Raw genomic sequence first — 25,134 nt, 5'->3', positions numbered from 1 at the left:
AACTTGCTGCTTTCATTTTTAACATGGCCTCTGCATAATGAAAGAAGCGATCTGATTGGTTGCTATGGGCAACTTTTCCTCTGGACAGGTAATGATAAATCTCCCCCTATCAGACTCCTAAGTGCAGAATGATTGGGGAAAACGTGCACAAGTCTGCAACATAACAATATGTGAAAAAGTTAAGTTAAAGGGTCTGGAAATTTTTAGAATGCACTGTGTTTTATGTATTTTCTTAGCATAAAAGCATAGATAGGTGGACAAAAATCGTAATTAAAATCCATTTTATTGTAAATACAGCCTGAGCCTAAATTCATACTGGCTAAATTTGCTTTAGAAAGTTCCCACAGCAAATACAGTATCAAGAGCTGAAATACATAGGCACTTTTTGGTAGTGACTTCCTTGTAGCTTTTAAAATGAAGTTTAATGTGGATAAATGTAAGGTTATGCACTTGGGCCATAAAAACAAAGGGGGAAGTTATCAAAACTGGTGCAGAGGAAAACTTGACCAGTCGCCCATAGCAACCAATCAGATCACTTCCTGCATTTTTAAAAGGGCCTCTCAAAAATGAAAGCAGTGATCTGATTGGTTGCTATGGGACATTGGTCAACTTTTCCTCTGCACAGGTTTTGATAAGTCTCCTCCAAAATGTACAATTATGTGCTAAATAATAAAACATTAAGTAAAACTACTACCAAAAAGGACTTGGGGGTACTAGTGGACAGTAAACTCAACTTCAGTGATCAGTGCCAAGCAGCAGCTGTATTAGGAGAGGCATTGAGGCTTGTGACAGGAGCATAGTTTTGCCTCTGTATTAATCACTAGTCAGACTACAAATAAGTATTGTGTCCAATTTTGGGCACCTGTATATAAAAGACACATGGCTGAACTGGAGAGGGTACAGAGGAGGGTGACAAAGATAATTATTGGTATGGGAGGATTACAGGACCAAAACAGGTTATCAAGCTTGGGGTTATTTAGTTTGGAGAAAAGATGTCAGCGATTTTATGTACCTTATGAAGATCGGGATCGAAACATGTTGTTTTTAAGTAAATAAAGTTTGTTTTCATTCCATTACTGCCAATTAGGAGAAGCGCCATCTATACAGGTTGCGTTTTACCATTGAATATGTCCTTAATAAAGTAGGGATCTTTTAATTTTAATAAGATACAAAACCTTAGCAATGTGTTTTTAAGTTATTTATTTATGTATTTATTTATTTACAGTACCCCATACCCAGGGACCTCTTGATGGAAGTCTATATGCCAAAGTGAGGAAGAAAAGTCTTTCAGATGGATCAGTTACAGTTATTGACCCTGAAGTTCCCATAACAAGCAGTCCCGATCATAGTGATCACACATTATCCGTTAGTAGTGATTCTGGACACTCTACTGCGTCTGTTAGAACCGAACAAGCAGAAGAAAAGCTTGGATCAAGGAGTAAGCGAGGTCTGAGTCCAAAAGAAAAGGCAGAGTTGGATCAACTTCTAAGTGGGTTTGGGGTAAATAACCCAACAAGCTCACTGAAGGATATGACCGATGCTCAAAACAAGTATAGTGGGACGCGCCATATAGTTCCTGCTCAAATTCATGTAAATGGAAACACAAAACTCAAAGAAAGGGAAACTGATATATTAGATGACGAAATGCCAAATCATGATTTGCACAGCGTGGACAGCATCGGTACTTTATCATCATCAGAAGGCCAACATTCAAACAACCTTGGTAACTTTAGCTGCCATAAGAGTAGTCAGAATTCTTTGCTGTCTGATGGCTTTTGCAGTAACACTGGAGATGAACACAGCCATAATTTAGTGCCTGACTTGGGTATCAGCATTGACCATATGTATGAAAGATCGTACACCATTCATGAACCAAAGCAAGTTCAACAGCCAACAGCACAACCTCCTCCCTATGTACAGAGCAATTACTCAACTCAAACTTGGGTACGCCAACAACAAATGGTCAGTTCACAGCAATACAGCTATAGTGTAGATAATGAAAGCAGATTCAGTATACCTACTTCACTGGACTCCTCTACATCGAACACTCCTGAAATATCTAAGGTGTCTGCTGTGCCTAACAAAGATGTAGTGCAAAGGATTATGTCAAGCCCTGCACAGGACATTACTCCTAAAGTCAGTAGGCAGTCATCATCCCAACCAACAGCAAATGGAATCAATTCAAAGAGTGAAGATATACCATCTTCTCCAACACTGGATATTGACCAGTCAATTGAGCAGCTTAATAAATTAATATTAGAGTTGGATCCAACGTTTGAACCGATTCCAACTCGAATGAACTCTAGTACAGGAAATGCTAGCTTCCTAGCTGCTGATGTCAACAACAGTGGTCTCCATACCCCTTTAGGTGCAGAAAAAAGACGAAAGCTATTTCAAGAAGGTAAGAACTGTAAGTTTGTTTGGATAGCCAAAGTTTAATTGCTGTATAATGAAAAAATGTGCAGCCTTCCAATATACTTTTGCACTAGTTCCTTACCATTTAAAATTTCTCAACCTGCTATCATTGGTGTGTAACTTCCTTGATTCCAGAGGCTTAAATCTGCCTGGGTCATAGACACATTACAACACAATTAATATGGCTTTTTCTTGTAATGATCCATGTGCCTGTGTGTCCAGCTCATGATCAGGACTTATTCTCATAACCTGGAAGGTTCCTATTCAGTGACAGCAAGTAGAGAAATTGATGCCTAGAAGAACAATACAATACCATACAATGAACAAGCTGTACTTGCTGGATCTGGAATACTAATTCTAGGTAACTGCAAGAATCTTAATTATTAGTTTGTAATTACCGTTCGCGTAAAGGTTGCGAAGTTCTCAGCTGCTTATCTGCAGTTTATTCTCACTGGGTTATACGCTCAATGGCCCTTATTTACTAAGAGTGGAGTGTAGGTTTCCTTGTGGCTTTTTATTCCCTACAATTTATTGTCCACAGTATTTACTTAGGTTTCCCTACATTTTCCACTTTCCCTACATTTTTGCTTTTTTTTTTTTACACATGCTCTGACCTGTAGGGTTTTCTTCAGCTGAAATCCACCACATTTTCTAATGAAACCTTAGTAAATATGTTGTTTTTTTGTGAAAATGTCTCTGAGACACGCCCCTTTTGTGACCACGCCCCATCCTGATGACCACGCCCCTTTTTGGGTTTTCTTAAACAAAATGGAGAGTTAGTCTGGGTTTTTTCAATTCTGGCGCAGACAGAATTTCTGGCGCACAACCCGACAAAACATGGGTCTGCAATAGTAAATGAGGGCCAGTATATACTGGTGATTGGGTGGGGTCAGGGGGGATAGAAAAGAGTCCACTTTGGAAATTGAAAGCAGGAGTAATATTTGGCTGCTATGGCAAACTAATATGTTGTAATGAATTTTTAACTTTTGCATATGATTGTTAACATTTGTCCAAAGCTGCACTGATAATCTCTTCTCAATAAAAGTAAGTAAGGACTTTATCATCCTTAGCCTACATATGTTGTGGGGGTCCTACATCTGGAAACCTCTGCTGATTATCAAGGGTCTTAGAGGTTGGAACCCCTAGTCAGGCAATGATAGCTTATCGTAATTATACCCAAAATTTAGTGATAAAAAATGCGTATACACAATTATTTCAGCAGATTTCTGTAGGGTTTATACCAGCTGTGGCTTATGTTTTTATGACATATTCCAGTTTTCTGTAGATGAGCTCTAAAATGTAGCTTGTCTCTGAAAACCAATATGTAATTAACATACAGACTTGATGTAGAATTTTTCTCAACAGTTTTGTAAAATGCCTAAAAAAAAAGTGCGTCATTTTGAATAATTGCAAGATGCTTCAGATTTGTTAAAAATGTGTTATGCAAGCGTATGTTCCCACTGCGAAAAAAAATACTTATTTTCAGTCATATTTTCTGCTTTAAACAAATAAACTGCCCTTTTTTTTGCCAAATAGAGCAAAAAATGTAAAAAAAAAAAAAATCCAACTGTCTTTCCTTTTTTCTATTCCCTAATAATTGTAATAGAAATGTGTGTAAAGCTCCTTTCAGACAGACAGACAGACCTATGCCCTATAGGAGCACTGTAAATTGGCAGATGTGTAATGAGCCTCTTACACGGTTCACTGAACGTGCGGCCAGGGCCACAGGAACGGATCATTGAATTGTTTGTACAGCTGTTCACTTATATCATTGTTGGCTGCATATTCCCTCTTTACACAACGTATGGCCACATGATCCTGAAATCAACCAATGAATGACTGATAGGTCCTTTATTTTCTGATTGCTGGTTCTTTTATATAGGACAGTAATCGGCCATTTTGCCCAATAATCACCCTATGTAAAAGCTCTTTATAACTGTTTTCACACAGTTTGAGCCTTGAAAGTACACGTTTTACTAGCTTAATTTTTTTGTTATGTGTGTATTAGTTTTTGTGATGCATATTTTTAGGTGCTTTACAGATGTTATGCAAATTAGGTCCTTTTTTTTTTTTTTAAGCATTTATGCTTCAAACACATGAAAAAATTGACATGTTTGCTTAAACTTGCCCACAATAAGTACCGTGCAATTTTTTTGAAGGAAGGTATGTGATCGTAAAAATGATTACTGTCAAGTGTTTTCCCATTTATTTCAATACAATTCAAAGTGTAGTAAAATGGACGCTTTTATAACAGTTTAGGGAGTGTATTTTGAGACGTAGAACATTGCCTAGCATCCCTAATGGAATACACTCCTTATCAATGCCAGGTATGCCGTTTGGGAAGTTTGGGACACTTTGCACAATTTTAACATGTGAATGCATCCACAAGATATATCAACATGTCTCCAGATAAGGCGCTGTGTGTCTCCTTGTATCTGTATATAAAACCCCACTCCACATTTTTGCTGCAAACACTTTCTTGTAATTTCTCCATACAAAGACATTGCATAAAATAAGCCCGCAGAAACCAAGAAAATAATACAGTCCTTTGAAAATATAAAAGCTGGTATCTGTTAGACTTCTAAAGTCCAATTTTCCTTTTGATGGACTAAAGAAAACAAACTTGGTAAAAACTGCTGGAGAAACAGCACATGTGAACACAGCCAGACTGAGCATGCTCGTAGTGTTCCTACCCAGATGTTTCTACTTTACGGTATTCCACTTGTCTATAGATGTTTAAAAAAATGATATTTTTTTGCACTGATCTCAGCAGACAGATGTAGAATTACTTGTTGCAAGATTTATTGTTCTATTGATTTTCGTTATATAGATGTATATTCAAGATCAATTCACATAGTGAACTGGAAGGAATGTTCTTGAGAAATCCTTTTTCTTGTCTGTTAAAAGCATTGACTTTCTAATTGCAAAGCACTGTTCATTCGCCTTAATGGAACATTTTTGTTGTCTCAAGAGTATCCTTATAGATCTGCTGCCCAGGTTTCAAAGTGAGTGGGGGCAGGGAAGACTCGCTACAAGTTGTTTGGTATAGAAGTTCATCTTTACATCCTACATGGAAGTTACTGTTAGTCTAATCATTTACTGTATTGTATTCAGAAAGATAATTTTTTGTGCTAGGATAATAGAAATAGAAAGACCATGCAACAGAGGAGGAAAGGGCTAAATCCTCATGACCTGCATCAGTTCTAGGCCACACAAAGCCTTCCCGCACTACCTTTTAGGACAACCTGAATAAGTGATAGTAAAGGCAATTTGTGTGAAATCCTTCTAAACTACAACAGTTTAGTGCATTTTTATTGTGACATTTATTTCAGTTCTCAGGTTCCTGCTAGGAGACACATTAACTATTATAGAATTGCATTTACAAGCACTGGTGATTCCTTAAGTTGTATGAAATATATAGTCAGAAATATTCTACTGTCTTAGACCTTTATGCTGGTTGGACCTTAGATTGTACTAAACTTTACTTTATAAAAATGACATACATGACGACTTATTATATTGTTTGTTCACACAGGGTCACACAACAGCGGTTCACTAAGCAGAGCCAGAAAGCTTAGTTTTGGTCAGTATGATAATGATGCCTCAGATCCACAGGGAACCAGATATGAATGGAAGAGGTCTCCAGAACAAGATTCTACACCCAGGTCATTTGCTGCCTTGGGGCAGTCACAGTCCAAGGAGGTATTGTTGGTACTTTAACTAGAATACACTGTGGGGGACATTTATCATTAGGTGTCTATTGTAGACACTGATCTACCTCTTTTACACCACCTGTCTAATTTTCTAAAAATGCACACGTCCTTTGATAAATCTTGTACAACTATAGCAACTCCCCCCTGGCTCTACCGTGCACTCCTCTACCTCACACTTCACAGAGCTGCTCTTCACAGGCCTATTCAAAGACACATGGTTTGACATTGCTGGACAGGACAGGAACAAATAAGACAGGGATGCTTGTCCTTTCCATTGATTGAAAGATAATGAGGCAGATGGATATATCTCTGTGGAACATTGGGGAATGTTGTCATCATGAAGTGCATCACTTGAATAGCATTTAACATAATTGGAAATAAGCAAGCTTACAGACTTAAGTAAAGCCACCATTCGTGACAGTCCTGCATGGTAAACTTCAACAATGACAGAATGAAAATTACAAATTCTTTGGAAATTTTAAACTATAATTGAATATAGTTTAGTTAATATTTAACACATAGTGTAGTATAATAGTCAGTTTATGGCAAAAAGATTAAATAATTGGAGGCAGATCTAAATCTGTATTACATATTGCTGGACAGATTCTGACAGCTTTTTATGTGTCCTAGATGGTTTATATTTGCACAATTGTATTGGGACTTGCGCAAAGTTTTTGTGTGTAAACATTAACCCCTCTAGGACACAGGGTTTTTCCGTTTTTGCATTTTCGTTTTTTCCTCATCACCTTCTAAAAATCATAACGCTTTCAATTTTGCACCTACAGTCCCATATGAGGGCTTATTCTTTGCGCCACCAAATGTACTTTATGGTGACATTGATCATTTTACCATAAAATGTAGGGCGAAACCAGAAAAAATAATATTTGTGGGGCAAAATTGGAAAAAAAACGTAATTTTGTAACTTTTGGGGGCTTCCGATTCTATGCAGTGCACTTTTTGGTAAAAATGACACCATATCACATGTAAAATTGTTCTCTTCTGACCCCTATAACTTTTTTTTATTTTTCCTTATATAAGGATGTATGAGGGCTAATTTTTTGCGCCATGATCTGAAGTTTTTATCGGTACTATTTCTGTTTTGTTGGGACTTTTTGATCGGCTTTTATAAATTTTTTAGGGTATACAAAGTGACCAAAAATACGCAGTTTTGGACTTTGAATTTTTTTTTACGTGTACACCATTGACCGTGTGGTTAAATTACCATTATATTTTTATAGTTCGAACATTTACTCAACCCACATATGTTTATTTTAATTTACATATTTTATTTATTTTTTTATGGGAAAAGGGTGATTCAAACTTTTATTATGGAAGGGGTTAATTCACATTTATTAACTATTTTCTTTTTTTTTTTCTTTTTGCAATGTTATAGCCCCCATAGGGGACTATAACATGCATACCTTGATTGCAGACACGGATCAATGCTATACCATATCATAGCATTGATCAGTGTTATCAGTGCTCTGCTTCTCCAGCCTGGATCGCAGGCATGGAGCAGCAGAGCGATGATCGGAAGGGGGGAAGCAAGGTTAAGAAGCCTTCCCCTGTCGTCTCAACTGTTCAGGACGCCACGATTTACAACGGCGGTCCCAAACAGCCCACTGAGCTAACCAACAACAGTTTTCTCCCTTTTTAGACACCGCAATCAACTTTGATCGCAGCATCTAAAGGTTAATACCTGTCATCAGCCCGATCGGCAATGTTCGGTATTAGCCGCGGTTGCTGATAGCAACCGGGACCTGACGGGTATGAAGCGCTCAGCCCCTGAGTGCACTTCACATATCAGGAGTTGGCGCAGGACGTAAATAAATGACCCAGTTGATAAATCGATGTACACTGCTTAATAAGCTCTTCCGTGCATAGTCAAAAAACATGCAAAAAACTGAATTGAGCAAAAAGATGTACGCATTATAGACAGTGAAAACGGTGTATATGACCCTTATGATTTTATTTCAGTCAGACTAAAAAAAATTTTTTTATATTGTTTGGGTCACATAGTTGACAACTTGGGAAATGATATACGTAATAGGTAGGCAACCAAAGCTAGGTTGCACTACCACTAGAAATCAAATATGTCTGAGTCAACTCTGATATACAATCTGCTCCCTGATGACTGCATATACACACACCTTCATGTACATACAGATGCACTCATACATGCACCCTCATATCTATACACATGCATACACTCAGTATTAGAAGGAAAACATGTTTTGCACTTGGGTCATGGATCCAAATCCAATTAAGGGCATTATATTCATGGAGTCTGTATTCCGTCCCTGGGTTTGTATGGGTTTCCTACTATACTCCAATAATAGTTTATTTGATTTTATTTCAAATTTATCTTAATGGAGAGTGAACACACATGTGCAGCCAAATGTCCTCTGGGACCAGGGGACTCCCTTTTATTGCCATAAAAGTCTGCTGCTCTTTCCCCTACCTTAAAGGGTTACTCCAGTGAAATTTTTTTTTTTAAATCAACTGTTAACATAAAATTAAACAGATTTGTAAATTACTTCAATTAAAAAAATCTTAATCCTTCCAGTACTTATCAGCCGCTGTATACTACAAGTTCTTTTATTTTTAATTTATTTTCTGTCTAACCACCGTGCTCTCTGCTGACACGTCTGTCCATGTCAGGAACTGTCCAGAGTAGGAGCAAATCCCCATAGCAAACCTCTTCTGCGCCGGACAGTTCCTGACATGGATAGAGGGGTCAGCAGAGAGCACTGTGGTCAGACAGAAAATAAATTCCCTCTGTAGTATTCAGCAGCTGATAAGTACTGGAAGGATTAAGATTTTTAAATAGAAGTAATTTACAAAAGTTTAACTTTCTGGCACCAGTTGATTTAAAAAAAAAAAAAAATGTTTTTTCCACCAGAGTACCCCTTTAAAAATCTGTTGGGCTGCAGGTAAAATCTGTGTTGTTTTTTCATTATAGGAAACATTTTCCAGCTACCATGGAGATGTGGATGAAGTAGATAGCATTTTCAGTTGTCCAAGAAATGGTAGTGAAGTTGTTCCACCTACACCAGCTTTCCCTATTTCACCAGAAACTCCTTATGGTAAGCAAATGGTTTCACGCATCCTGAACTTAGAGGTATTCCGCCCCCTAGACATCTTATCCCCTATCCAAAGGGGGGGGGGCTCGCAGCTGGGGACCTCCGCGATCTCTCCTGCAGCACCCCCGTTCCTCAGCTGCAGGGAGTGAGGATACAGATGATGACGGGCGCTACAGGGATGGAGTATCGTAACATCACGGCTCCGCCCCCTATCGGAGGGGAAGTGGTGGCTGCCACGCCCTTTCCTGTAGACTTGCATTAAGGGGGTGGGGAGTGACGCCGTGAGGGGGTGGAGCAAAGACATCACGATACTCCATCCTCTGTATCGCCCGTCATCAGCCACGGATCGATCCTCGCTCCATGCAGCTGAGGAACAGGGGTGCTACAGGAGAGACTGCAGGGATCCCCAACGGTGGTACCCCCACAATCAGACATCTTATCCCCTATCCTTTGGATAGGGGATAAGATGTCTAGGGGCAGAGTACCCCTTTAAGAAACGATCAGTGGAAAGTTAAGGTTATCTTGTATTTGTTTTCCAGTGCGCACACCTCCAAACTTTACTCAGATGATGGAGACAGGACACCAGTTCTACAGCCCTTCAGAGTTGTATACAGCAGGGCAAGGTAACAAATATTTTTTACAATTTCTATATGTACATGTTTTAAAGGTGGCATAATTCTAAAAGCATAAATATATGAACAAATAGATGCCGTAACCTTAGGAAGAATCAAGTGCGGACTTAAAGCACTTGTTGCTGCGTTTTTATTCCATAAATGTTTTTTCTTTTCTTTTTTTTTATATACTGTTATGACTGCATGGTAACAGCTTAGAATTGCAAGCTGCAGTTTCTTTTTTATTAAAATTTTTTAACCCCTTCCCACAGAAGGACTTATATAAACGTCTTGATGCGCGAACTAGATGCATAACCTGACATTTATATAAGTCATTCAGTTAACCCAGCAATGTGCGGCATCGCACGGGTTAACAGGCAGAAGTCCCGCGTTACCTGCAAGTTCTGCAACACACCCCATGCTGGGAGTTGTAGTTTTGCAACATCTGGTCTCCAATCTGTGCTCTTCCAGATGTTGCAAAACTACAACTCTCACCATGCCCAGACAGTCCAGGCATGCTGGGAGTTGTAGTTCTGTAACATCTGGCCCTTCAGATGTTGCCGAACTACAACTCCAAGCATGGCTGAGCAGTCTGGGCATGCTTGGAGTTGAAGTTTTGGAACATCTGGAGGGCTAAAGTTTGGACACCACTACACAGTAATCTCCAAACTGTTCTGCTCCAGTTGTTGCAAAACTACAACTCCCAGCATGCCCTTCGGCTGTCTGGGCATGCTGGGAGTTGTAGTTTTGCAACAACTGGAGGCACTCTGGTTGGGAAACATTGTCTGTTTCCTAACTCAGTGTTTCCCAATCTTTGTTTTTCCAGCTGTTGCAAAACTATAACTCCCAGCATGCACTGACAAACAATGCATGCTGGGAGTTGTAGTTTTGCAACAGCTGGAAGCACACGGGTTAAGTAACAAGCTCTGTGTTTTGCAACCATTGTGCCTCCAGCTGTTCCATACCTACATCCCCCAGCATGCACGGACAGCTAAAGGGCATGCTGGAAGTTTGTAATAGTATGCCTCCAGCTGTTGCATAACTACAAGTCCCTGCAAGCCCTTCTGCTGTCACTGCATGCTGACAGTTGTAGTTTTGCAACAGCTGGAGGTTTGCTGTCCCCCCCGCCGCATCTTAAACTCTTCTTGAACCCCTTCTTGTGTGAATGTACCCTAAAAACACTACACCTACACAAAATAAAGGGTAAAACACTACATATAAACACCTGTACACAGTCGTCGTCCCCCCCCCCCCCCCCCCACCAATAAAAATGAAAAACATCTGGTACGGCACGGTTTCCAGAACGATGCCTCCAGCTGTTGACAACCCCCAGTTTTTTCCAGACAGCTGTTGACTGTCCAGGCATGCTGGGAGTTTTGCAACAGCTGGAGGCACCCTGTTAGGGGTATTCTACGCCAGTGATTACCAATGTCCACCCCTATGCAAATCCCTAATTCAGGCCTCAAATACACATGGCGCTCTTTCACTTCGGAGCCCTGTCGTATTTCAAGGCAACAGTTTAGGGCCACATATGGGGTATTTCCGTACTCGGGAGAAATTGCCTAACAAATTTTGGGGGGCCTTTTTCTCCTATTACCCTTTTGAAAAGGTAAAGTTGGGGTTGACACCAGCATGTTATTATAATTTTTTTTTATTTTATACACTAACTTGCTGGTGTTGCCCCATACTTTTCATTATCACAAGAGGTAAAATTTGTAACGCAACTTCTCCTGAGTGGATGTTAAATGCTCTGCGGGCACACAACAAGGCTCAGGAGTCAGAGTGCCTTGTACATTTGAGGGGATTTGCACAGGGATGTCTGATCATTACAGCAGTTCTAACATAAACAAACAAAAAAAAGAAAACACCCACATGTGACAAGGGGTATAGTGGAATGTAACAAGGGGTATAGTGAGCCTTAACTACCCACAGGGGTTTGAATACTTTTCGTAAAATTTGGACGTGAAAATGAAACATTTGTATTTTTTCACTAAAATGCTGGTGTTCTCATTTTCACAAGGGGTAATAGGAAAAAAGCCCCGCCCCCCCCCCCCCCCCCCCCCCCCGCACTACAGGGCTCAGAAGAGAGCACCATATGGCTTTTGGAGAGAGACTTTAGCTGAAATTGAAGGCCATATGCATTTACAAAGCCCCCATGGTGCCAGAACGGTGGAACCGTTGCTCTTATGGCACCATGGGGGCTTCCTAAATGTGACATGCCCCCTAAAAACCATTTCAGCAAAATTCACTCTCCAGAATCCCATTGTTGCTCCTTCCCTTCTGAGCCCTCTAGTGCACCCACAGAGCACTTTACATACACACTTTACATATCCCTTACTCGAGAGAAATTGGGTTACACATTTTGGGAGGCATTTTCTCATTTTTCCCCTTGTAAAAATTCAAAAACTGTGTCTACAAGAACATGTTTTTGTAAAAAGCGGAGATTTTGAATTCTCTCCTTCACTTTGCTGCTATTCCTGGGAAACACCTAAAGGGTTAACAAACATTTTGAATATCATTTTGTATATTTTGAGGGTGCAGTTTTTATAATGGGGTAATTTATAGGTTATTTCTAACATGAAGACCCCTTAAATCCACTTAAAAACTGGTCCCTGAAAAATTCCTATTTTGAAAATTTTGTGATAAATTGGAAAATTGCTGCTGAACTTTGAAGCCCTCTGATGTCTTCCAAAAGTAAAAACACGTCAATTTTATGACTTATTGTATTTGTGAATCAATATATAATTTATTTGGTATGTCTATTTTCCTTACAAGCAGGGAGCTTCAAAGTTAGAAAAATGCTAAGTTTTCATATTTTTCAGGAAATTTTGGAATTTTTCACTAAGAAATGATGCAGGTATCAATTGCAATCTGATTTACGGCTGCCCATTTAACAATACCTATAGTGTGCGGCACCATGACACTCATATATATACATAGGTTAATAAGACATATTAACCTATGTATATCGGACATCTGGCATGTGTTAATATCATTAATGCAGCAATGCTGTGACCTTCTATTCATTTTCGGCTTTCACTGTAAATTTAGTATCAAGAAGTTTGTCATTGGCCTCTTGGGTTACTACACAATTTCATTAACTAATAGGTTTTCCCATAATGCATTTAGTTATGTCAATGCTTTTAGTTCACCTCCAAGGCTTCCATCATTATTAATGGCACTTCTGCACTGGAAGGGTGAATGTAGGATATCTGTCTTCGTGTTTTCTTGCTATTCTGACTTGTTTAATACAGATAGGAAAAATGAGCGCTGTCCCTGCTGTTGATACATCAGTATGGTTGCATTGTTGCTTTTACATGTACTATACATTTCATGGCCCCTATAAATATATTTGTGTCTTACAGACTTAAGTTGCTCCATTTCCCCTGCACATCCTTTTTGTTGCTTTGTTTCCCTGTAGTTGACAAAGGAACAATCTGTAGAGGAAACGTATTGTCAGACACCACCAAGTGTTTTCCTGGACGTTAACTACTTAAATAATAGTGGCACCCGAAGTTGTATTGACTTAGCTAAAACATCTGCAGATAGATTTCACATGGTTTGTGGCAGTAGCCTAGTAAGAAAAATCTTAATTTATGTTATAAAAGTGGCCACATTAAATAGATGGTGTATATATAAAGCTAATATAACAGCTTTATATTATGGAGTGTACACATTGTGTGATGATCCAGCAGTGGGGATTCCTGGTAGATAAGATGTGACTATAACCCATATTTCCATAGTTTAGTAGTTGAAGTAGTGGTGGCCCAGAGATGTATTTGTTATAGTAAGGGACATAAGATGTGTGGACACTGCAAATATGATCTGCTTCTGGTATGCTTTCTGTGGTTATGGACTATTTAGAAGTTCAGGACATCTTGTTTGTCCAACATGCACAGTACAATGTATCCTAATAATTTTATATATGTAATACTATTCTTTGACTTTATGTATGATTTTATACATTGCTCAACAACTCTAAACCAATAATGATCTATTTTCCAAATAGTTATGCCACATCTTATGTTCCCATAACAGACCATGCATATGCATTCTTTTGGGTCACATTGCTATTATTTTATGAATCTAGATGAAGGATGTGGCCTTTGCCCTGCAGCACAGTCAGTCCATTGGTAAATGCGGAATGGGAGCATGAGAAACAACGTACTGTGTGTATCTGAGCTGGTTAGGGAGCAGGACTCTGAGATGAGAAAAAAAAGGTCTGAGGCGGAGTTCTGGTGGACTGAATGTAGGGGAATTCTCTGGCTGGCAGTGACAGCATACAGCAGCTCTAGACAATTGCTGAATTCTTTTCCCGGCCGCCTGGAGTAAACTCCTCTGCTTAGCACTGACTTTATTAGAGCGAAGCCTGTACTGCCCTTACCCTTCTAATAGCCGATTAGATGAATATCCTTCGCTAGAATGTTTCTTTCCAGACGGGCAGTGGGAGGAGGAAATGCTAGGAACTTCATTGTGAAGGAGAACGGATCATCTGCAGGAGCTGACTTCTTAAAGAGACGCTTATTGAGCTTTACTCTATGACTCCTGGGACTTTTATTTGCTGAAGTCTGTTCTCCCCCATTTGCTGAGCTGTACATGACATGTCTGCTTCATTTGGTAGGTTTGTGTCCTTTCACTTTCTTTATACTGTCTGATGAATTGATGACATTCTTGCAGAATGTGTGATGGATGTTTAAGTCTATGCGTGTGGCGTTGTTTATTTGAACATTTATGACTAATAGAAATGTCTGTCGATTATGAAATATCTGTTCTTTTACAGCATTTCATGTGTTTATTTAAGCTCTTATATTCACACAAGTGTCTCTATTGTTGGAAGTAAACTAGTTGACTGCAAGAGACAAACAGATTTATTTCAGCATTAGATCTTAAATATGTCTCTTGACTATGATATAATATGACATATTGCCACTTAGGTTTGAACAATATTTTTTACTTGAGGATTAGCCTTGAACTTGCTTTTTTCTAGTCATGTACAATAATTTTATTGTAACAAGTCGCTATAGAGCTGAAGGACACGGTCCTAAACAGCTGTTACAAAGAAGCTTTATTTGTCATAGGGAGGGCCATAAGTCAAGTCATTCTGTCACCCTGGCAACTGCAGGAGATGCCCTAACAGCTGACCGCATTCCAGAAAGGAGTAGCCCGTGCTAAAGTCAACAGTCTTTTATATTGATGGCGTCTATTAGTTATTTGGGGGAGTTTACATTGTTATAGGGATACAATATAACTTTATGAAATATCAAGCCAAACATCTTTAGACAAAAGTACAATATTTTATATTCTCTCTCTGCAAACAAAAAATGTATGTGTTAAGAATATTTTCAAAACCGTAAAACACATGTACCGTAATTTTATTTGTACATATATATTTTTTTTATAAAAGCTACAGTTGTGTGACTTCAGTTGGGAAAGGGTGATCTGGAAAATCTCTGCTTAATAGAAGGGTCACCTAATAATAAGCTGATCACACAGCTGTGAACCCCAACAGTGTGTAAAAAACTGTAATGTGTGGGGATACTTGGCAGTAAGGTTAGGTTCACACTTTGGAATTTCCAACCAGACAAAATCTGACCATAGATTCCTAGTACTTCCAGTGCTGACCAAATCAGTCAGCACTAGGACCGCACGGATATCGCTGTCCCAGTAGACGTCTGCGGAGCGGATTCCACCTGAAGAATAAACATGTTCATTCTTTTCGCAGCAGAATTTCAGTGGTGGAACATCCGCTGCCTATATTCCATACTGTGCACTGTGTGTCTCTGTGAGGAGTCCAAATACAAGTAGTGCGAGCAGGATAAACAGTCCTCAGTGCACAGAGGACAAGCAGGGTCTGTGCAATGAGGCTCTGTGACATGCTCCCGGCTCACACAGCAGGATGATTGACAAGCCAGGAGCCTGCACAGAGCCCTGCTTGTCCTGCCCTCACTTCCTGTATTTGGCCTTCTCATAGACACACACAGGCAATAGCTGCAGGGACAGCATTTTTTCACCCAAAAGTAGACAATTTTTTTTTAACCAATGTATATTACAAATAAATATAATGGCATTATCTACATTTATAGAAAATGTTTTTGCTAATGACAGGTACACATTAACAACATGTCCAGACAAAGCAATGGACTGTTGTCATGCAGAACAGAAGAGGTCCTTCAGAGTGAGAGATTCTTTTGGTCCTTTCCAGTAGTAAACATTTTTTATATTATTATTCAACTGCTGCCAGAAAGTTAAACAGAGACTTGTAAATTACTTCTATTAAAACATCTTATGCTCCAGAGGAATTTCTTTTCTGTCTGACCACCTTTCATGAAGGTCTACCATAACTATCTTTGGCTCAAAGTTTTGTTATGTCTAACAGACTGGAGATGTATATAGAATTTATAGGGAAGTAATTGATAAGCAAATAGTTAATGTTACAGAAATGACAGTCCATGAACACAGTCCTTAAAGAGGTTGTCCAGTTTAGGAAACCTATTTTTATAAACCCTCTTTTGGAATTTTGACCCTCTCCGGTCAAAATTTTTTTTTATTTTAATCAACTGCCGCCAGAAAGTTAAACAGATTTGTAAATTACTTCTAGTTAAAAATCTTAATCTTAAATCAGCTGCTGTATGTTCCAGAGGAAGTTCTTTTCTTTTTTAATTTATTTTCTGACCACAGTGCTCTCTGCTGACACCTCTGTCCAGAAAAGGATAGGTTTGCTATGGGGATTTTCTCCTGCCCTGGACAGTTCCTGACATGGACAGAGGTGTCAGCAGAGAGCACAGAAAAGAAATTCAAACTCTGGCCTATTCACAGATTTGATGCGCAGGATTTTCTACTGCAGATTTCAGTGTAATCAAAATGATTGAACACAGCTTCAAATCCTGCATATCAAATCTGTGCAGAATACTGTACGTGTTAAATAAAAAAAAAAATAAAAAAAAGACCCTAAAGGTTCCCCCTTTTAAACTCACATAATCACTTAATGGCCCAAAATCTATTGTTTATAACTTGTTGTCTAGGGTTATGACCTGTAGTTCATCTTTAGCTTAGTAAGAAAGATTGAGTAATAATTTTTACTGTATCAATTAAGGGGTTAGAAATGATAATCTATATGTGGAATTATAGTCAGGTTCACTTCCTTTCTCGTATCACTGTTGTAAGAGCTTACATGGAAAGTTTCGTATCTGTTTTAAGAATGAGCTGATAAAGTGTTGGATTTAAATAGAACATGACAAGAGAGACAACCGGGAGTGCAACATTATCATGTAAAAACTAACATTGTTGTATATGAAGATGGATGTTATTTGTCTAGCTCTTAATATTAAATGAGCGCTGTCATTTTAAAAACAATTGATATGTCACAGAGACCTATTAAATGCTTTGATCAGTCAGGATCTGAGTGTTCAGACCCCATCCAGTCAGTAGAACAAGCCAGAAGAGGAGAGTGCTTAGAGCGTTCTCTCCTGAATCAGTGTCACGCGACCGAAGCGCTCTCATAATACAAGTCTATGTGATTGTCTCACTCACCTAGACACAGAGATGGAGATTTATCATTCTTTTCAAACGTATGGCTTTTATATGACAATTTTTTATTAACTTACTTTTGCTTACATGCGACCTATTTATCATATAGTCGCATGACCTTGATAAATAAATCACACGTAAGGAAAACCCGGGAAACCCGCATACAATAGCATTTTTTAAAGCAAAAAAGCTTTCTCTTATGTTTATAGCCGAAGTTTTGAGGGGGGGGGGGGGCGTACCGCATCGGGTGACACCCTGACTGGCCTGCCTGGCACTAAATACCGTGTTTCTCTGAAAATAAGACCGGGTATTATATTCATTTTAGTCACCAAAAACACACTAGGGCTTATTTTCAGGGTAGGGCTTATTTATATTTACATGTGATGGGTGCAGCTCGGCCCCCCAACATCCCCCACCGGTTTATCAGCCCAGCGCTGCACCCCACATCTAATACGGCTAATCGTACCGCATGTCACCCGCGATCGCTGCTTCTCTCCCCCCCCCCCCTCCCTGCCAAATAATTATCAGCCGCTGCGCTGTACTTGTAAAGTAGCTTGAGCATGAAGGGCCCACATATACACCTGAATGTTTTTTTTATGTAGCACACATCTCTGTATTTCTAAACACTGGCCAATACCTTTGCGCCAAAAGAGCAGTTAAGTATTCCTGTGCCCGGGCTGCAAATATTAAAAAACAAACTTTAACTTACCTTCGTCCTCCGTTCCCGCGTTGCTAAGGAACCGGCCTCATGGTCCGTCCGCTGTTCTTGCTGCGGTCCTGGGGATGGGAACATTACAGAGCCTTCAGCCTATCATCGGCCGCAGCGATGTCCCGCCTCGGCCGATGATAGGCTGAGCCAACTGTCATGTAAGAAGCCGGCCGACTCCTTACATGACAATGCGCTCAGCCTATCATCGGCTTAGGTGGGACATCGCTGCGGCCAGTGATAGGTTGAAGGCTCTGAGACGTCACAACACCAGGAAGCAGCAAGAGCAACGGGGGAACGGAGGACTAAGGTAAGTTAAAGTTTGTTTTTTAATATTTGCAGCCCGGGAATTGCCTAGATCAGTGGTCTTCAACCTGCGGACCTCCAGATGTTGCAAAACTACAACTCCCAGCATTCCCGGACAGCAGTTGGCTGAGGCCGGATTTCACGTCTGGAAGGAAGAGAGCGCAGCACCAACAGGCACATAAACAATAGTGAAGCCACAAAAATAAATAAATAAATAAATAAATTTCGGTACGTTAACCACTCCAAAATGTGCATGAAGCTGTATTACTATGGATGTTTATTTTTTAACATTCTTAGCGGTTATCCCGAGCCTGACTCTGGGTTCATTTTCCCTGCCAGGGGTAGCGCTCGGGGTAGCATTGCAGGGGTACAATACATCGCAAAAGCAATTGAATCGCGATTTTTGCTTTTTTCGATATAGCCATACGCCCCCCCCCCCCCCCGGGAAAACATGCAATTATCTGCTTGGGTCTGCTCCCGTGGCGGGGCCGGCCAGAGCAGTTAAGACAAATCTAAATACTAAAAGTCAGTGTTTCCCAACCAGCGGGCCTCCAGTTGTTGCAAAACTACAACTCTCAGCATGCCCGAACAGCCAAAGGCTGTCCGGGCATGCTGGGAGTACTAGTTTCACAACAGCTGGAGGCACCCTGGTAGAAAAACACTGAGCTAAGTGTAAAAGGCCAGCAGGAGGAAAATAAAAAAAAACCTTCTGCTCACCTACTCCCGGTCCCTGCAGATGCCGTTCCCCTCCGTGCGGTCCGGGGTGTCCTCTCCATTATTCACCTTGTAGGACCTTTCCCTTTTCAGCCAATCACTGGCCGCAGTGGTGTCACATGTCAAGCCAGTGATTGGCTGAAGGGGAAAGGACTTGTTCGGCAGCAAACACACTAGGTTTGAAATCGGCAGCAACACACACTAGGTTTGCTGGGCAGAACAAGAAGGTGAGAAGGGGGGATGAATGTGACGGGGGGGGAAGAATGTGACAAATGGAGGGAGGGGGAATGTGACAAAGGGGGGATGTGACAAGGGGAAAGAATGTGACGAGGGGAATGTGATAAGATGGAATGTGACATGGAGGGAGGAAGAATGTGACAAAGGGGGGATGTGACGGGGGGAATGTGACATGGAGGGGGGGGAATGTGACAAGGGAAAAGAATGTGACATGGGGGGAGGTGACGGGGGGGAAATGTGACATGGAGGGAGGAAGAATGTGACAAAGGGGGGAATGTGATGAGGGGGGTAATGTGACAAGGGGGAAGAATGTGACAAGGGGGGAATGTGATAGGGGGGGAATGTGACATGGAGGGAGGAGAATGTGACATGGAGGGAGGAGAATGTGACAGGGAGGGGGGAGAATGTGACAAGGGGGGATGTGAAATGGGCGGTGGGCATGTGAAATGGGCGGTGGGCATAAAATGGGTAGGTACAATACATAACACCAAATTTCCATGCAAAAAATTGACATAATCATACTGCCAGGGAGGTGAAGGAAAAATTTTAGTGCCACATATGGGTATTTATATAGTCTGTAAAAATTCTTACACAATTATTTTGTGCCTTATTCTATTTTAACACAGCATTCCTTTTAAAATGTAGTGGGTACGCCATGTACATGTCCTAAAATTTACAAGGTGTGCAGTATGTATTTTCAGCCTTAAGTTTTTAGTCCTATAATAAATTTTTTCTATAATTAACATTAATGTAGTAGCTTTGTTTCAGGATGCAGAACAAGAACAGTTGTTAAAGTGGCTGTTAATGTCCTTTTCTGCCAGGTTGGACTTGGAATACATATGCAACTTTTAAATGGAGATGCAACTATTTTTCTTCTAGGGAGCTTGATAAATCTCCTTCAGAGCCATTTTGATCATTCAGGGTTTAAGCACATAGATTGTGACCAATAAAAACTTATATACAGTGGGGGACTCAACTATGAGAGACATAATGAGATAAAAAAAAAATCCATAAAATCACATTGTCTGATTTTGAAAGAATTTATTTGGTCACCTACAAACAATCAAGATTTCTTGCTATCACCTGTAACTTCTTCTTTAAGAGTCTCCCCTGTCCTCCACACATTACCTGTATTAATGGCACCTGTTTGAACTTGTTATCAGTATAAAAGACACCTGTCCACAACCTCAGTCACACTTCAAACTCCACTATTGCCAAGACCAAAGAGCTGTCGAAGGACACCACAAAATTGTAGACCTGCACCAGGCTGGGAAGACTGAATCTGCAATAGGCAAGCAGCTTGGTGTGAAGAAGTCAACTGTAGGAGCAATTATTAGAAAATGGAAGACATACAAGACCACTAATAATCTTCCTTCGATCTGGGGCTCCATGCAAGATCTCACCCCGTGGTTTCAAAATGATCACCAGAACGGTGAGCAAAAATCCCAGAGAGGGGGACCAGAGAGCTGGGACTAAAGTAAGAAAGGCAACCCTCATTAACACAAGGGACTCAAATCATGCAGTGCCAGATGTGTCCCCCTGCTTAAGCCAGTACATGTCCGGGCCTGTCTGAAGTTTTCTAGAGAAGTTTTCCAGAAGAGGATTGGGAGAATGTCATATGGTCAGATGAAACCAAAGTAGAACTTTTTGGTAAAAACTCAACTCGTCGTGTTTGGAGGAGAAAGAATGCTGAGTTGCATCCAAAGAACACCATACCTACTGTGAAGCATGGGGGTGGAAACATCATGCTTTGTGACTGTTTTTCTAAAAGGGACCAGGACGACTGATCCGTGTAAAGGAAAGAATGAATGGCACCATGTATCGTGAGATTTTGAGTTAAAACCTCCTTCCATCAGCAAAGGTATTGATGATGAAATGTGGCTGGGTCTTTTAGCATGACAATGATCCCAAACACACCACCCAGGCAACAAAGGAGTGGCTTCGTAAGAAGCATTTCAAGGTCCTGGAGTGGCCTAGCAAATATCCAGATCTCAACCCCATAGAAAACCTTTGGAGGGAGTTGAAAGTCTGTATTGCCCAGCGACAGCCAAAAAACATCACTGCTCTAGAGGAGATCTGCATTGAGGAATGGGACAAAATACCAGCAACAGTGTGTGAAAACCTTGTGAAGACTTACAGAAAACGTCTGACCTCTGTCATTGCCAACAAAGGGTATAAAACAAAGTATTGAAGATGAACATTTGTTATTGACCAAATACTTATTTTCCACCATAATTTGCAAATCATTTTTTTTTTTTTAAATCAGACAATGTGATTTTATAGATTTTTTTTCTCATTATGTCTCTCAAAGTTGAGGTATACCTATGATGAAAATTACAGGCCTTAAGTGGGAGAACTTGCACAATTGGTGGCTGACTAAATACTTTTTTTCTCCACTGTATATCTAGGGCATGTCAAATGTTTTTTCTAACAGGTTTAAATATGAGGAATCTCAGGGGTTCATGTATTTGTATTTTCTGGAAAAAAAGCATTTGCCTTTTTGTAAAATTTCAGTTGGTTGAGAGTCTGTCTGTATTGTTTGTTATAGGATTATTTAATGAAAACTATTTTTAATTTATATTATCATCACCCTCCATGGGGCCATACAGTGTGCTACAAAACACACAAAAACTTAATGACAAAAATTTATATATTTACCAGTAATAAGACACAACAGAATAAAAAAAAGGGGATGAGTTATAAAAAAATATATTTAGCACCCTCATACTGATACCATATGCTGTGATAATAGAAATGTTTAAATTAAAATATTTTTTGAAATCCTAATTCCACCACAGGAAACTTGTGCAATCCACCTGTGTGAACGTACCCTATAGGGTTACTCCAATTTAAACTTTTGTCATATTCACAGGATATGCCATACATTTTTGATAGATGCAAACCTGCACCTATCCCATGATCAAGGGTTCCTTCTTGCCCATGAGGACTGCTAAAGGCCGCTGGAAGTGGTTGGGAAGCAGAAAACCGCTAATTGCCTGAACCCTGTCACATTAAATGAAGCTCTAGTATCTATGCTGTTTACACAACCCCTTAAAGCCAATGGGCATTTTGCAAAATGCATAAAACAGCCTTCTCTGCTTTTTTTCAACTTTCCAACCACTACTGGCTGCCACAAGTAGGCTGGAGGGGGCCAGGGGACCCCCGGTCATTTCTGTATTTGTATGTTTTGTTCACTCTCCCACAAAAAAATAAACAGGTTATTTATTACAGTAGTCCCTTAAGTTACAGTAATGAATGTTGAAATTGTTACCTTTTACTCTTACCTGGACCATTGTAACTTGAAACTATACCCAACATACAAAGACTGTCTGATCGGCAGCACATATGAATGGCTAGATGATCCAATCGGAGCAAGCATTTTACTTGTAAATTACCCTGTAATACTAAAGTGCATGCTCCTTATGACTTTTATATGTAAGGACATCCTGTATCTGTATTAGTTACTTATTTAATATTTGAGGAATTATTATTTCAGAATAAATTACAAATTTTCACTTTGAGTAAGCCCTGTACATTAGTACTTTATATGTCCCCTAAAATGGTTCCTATACAAATGAAATCTCAACTTGCAAACTACAAGGTCTCGTGTAGGTACACCAGAGAATAAGTGAAGTTTTGACAATAAATTTTAGATTAGTGGTGAGTGTAAGATCTCAGTTTTTTCTATGATCACAAAGTACAGATGATGATAATATTCCATTAACAGTTAAGTCTAGTTAAGGAGTGTTAGGTTACTTAGCACCAAAGCATCTGGAATCTGTGGAATGTGACTGCTTAATTCAGAATGTTCTTGCTTTTAAGTGGCCTCTAAGTGTATATGTGTGTGTGTTTAAATGCTGATACAAGTTTACCATAAATCTAGTGATGGGAAGAAGGAGAAAAGTGGTTAGAATGATCCCGAATGAACGCTAGTAAGTTAAAGGGGTATTCCAGGCAAAACCTTTTTTTTATATATATATATCAACTGGCTCCGTAAAGTTAAACAGATTTGTAAATTACTTCTATTAAAAAATATTAATCCTTCCAATAGTTATTAGCTTCTGAAGTTGAGATGTTGTTTTCTGTCTAACTGCTCTCTGATGACTCACGTCCCGGGAGCTGTGCAGTTCCTATGGGGATATTCTCCCATCATGCACAGCTCCGGGGACGTTACATCATCATTGAGTAGTTAGACAGAAAACTTCAGAAGCTAATAACTATTGGAAGGATTAAGATTTTTTAATAGAAGTAATTTACAAATCTGTTTAACTTTCTGGAGCCAATTGATATATATAAAAAAGTTTTTGCCTGGAATACCCCTTTAACCATACGTTTTAGTGACCATGGTATTCAATGCCAATCGAATCTTAGTTGCATAGATAGTAGAGTTAAAAAGTGACATGTCCATCAAGTTCAATCAAGTAGGGAGGAGATGGATGAGGGGAATATGTAGGCTGTACCTAGAACAATTTTTCCTCATATTTTTTGTATGTTCCATTTATGTATTTTCCCCCTTTATTGTCTCTTCTTAGCGAAGATGTTTCATACCCCTTATAAGTTTAGTTGCATGCTCCTTTTCCAGTTCCAGGACATCCATTCTATAAACCACTGCCCAAAAAGGAGAAGCATATTCCAGGTGAGGCCGCACCAATGCTTTATAAAGCTGTAATATTATGTCCCTGTCCCTCGAGTCCATGCCTTTTTTGATACATTACAATATCCTGCCGGCCTTATAAGCAACTGCTTTACATTGCACATTGTTCTGTAGTCTGTGATCTACAAGTATATCCAGATGCTTCTCTACGTTCTCTACCAGTGACTCTGCCAGTTTAATCCCCCCTAAGACATACGACGCATGCATGCTATTAGTACCCAGATGCATAACTTTACATTTATCCACATTGAACCTCATTTGCCAAGTGGATGCCCAGACACTTAGTCTATTCAAGTCATCTTGTAACTTATGCACATCCTCTATAGACTGTACTGTGCTACAAAGCTTGGTGTCATCTGCAAATATAGAAACAGAGCTGTTAATCCTGTGTTTTAAATCATTATTACATAAATTAAACAAAAGCGGGCCCAGTACTGAAACTCTGGGGACCATTCTGAGGAGGAATCATTGATCACCACTCTCTGGATACGGTCCTAAAGCCAGTTTTCAATCCAGTAAGAAACTAAACTTTCTAAACCTATAGGCTTTAATTTAATTAATCAAATGTCTATGAGGAAAAGTATCAAATGCTCTTGTACACTCAAAAACACTATATCCACAGCCACCCCTATGCAGGCTTTAACTCAGACATTACTTAACAAATTTCTCCAAGTTCTCCAAGAACTCTTAGATGTAATTAATTTGGTCCTGGATATTTTCCTTACATTCTCTTTTTCTAATATAGCCTGGGCTATAGCTATGTTAATCCAGTTTAGGGCATAATGATGTGTTACCACTGGCCTCGTCTACATGAGCTTCTCCCTCTACATCAGCTAAAGAACCCATTTAGTAGCTCTGCTTTCTCCGCATTATAATTATTTAGGGGTCCTACATGCTCTGTCCTTGTGTGTGTGTGTGTGTGTGTGTGTGTGTGTGTGTATGTATGTATATATATATATATATATATATATATATATATATATATATATGAAATTTGTAGCCTGAGATTAGAGCGATAGGGATATGGATTTACCTCTAGTTCCCTGCAAGTCTCCAGCAAATCTGCATTCTATAGTCTCGGGCAATTCTCAGGCTACAAAGTTGCCGGGGGATTTAAACAGGTATCCAGCTGCCTGAGCAACATCACATGTACAAGAATTTTTGGGGA

The 25,134-nt window shown here is 39.7% G+C and overlaps 1 protein-coding gene across 3 annotated transcripts in view; it reads left to right on the top strand.

Annotated features, from left to right (window-relative positions):
• The window catches only part of TNS3 (tensin 3), a 356,556-nt gene that overhangs the window by 277,942 nt on the left and 53,480 nt on the right, over positions 1-25,134 (top strand). For all 3 annotated transcript variants that reach the window (XM_056520279.1, XM_056520280.1, XM_056520281.1), the window contains exons 18-21: positions 1,226-2,401; positions 5,951-6,117; positions 9,091-9,214; positions 9,751-9,834. In XM_056520279.1, coding sequence (XP_056376254.1) covers positions 1,226-2,401; positions 5,951-6,117; positions 9,091-9,214; positions 9,751-9,834 — 1,551 coding nt within the window. The remainder of the gene's footprint in view (positions 1-1,225; positions 2,402-5,950; positions 6,118-9,090; positions 9,215-9,750; positions 9,835-25,134) is intronic.

Source organism: Hyla sarda, chromosome 5 (assembly GCF_029499605.1).
Source record: "Hyla sarda isolate aHylSar1 chromosome 5, aHylSar1.hap1, whole genome shotgun sequence".
Lineage (NCBI taxonomy): Eukaryota > Metazoa > Chordata > Amphibia > Anura > Hylidae > Hyla > Hyla sarda.
This window is presented reverse-complemented; position numbering and strand designations above follow the sequence as displayed.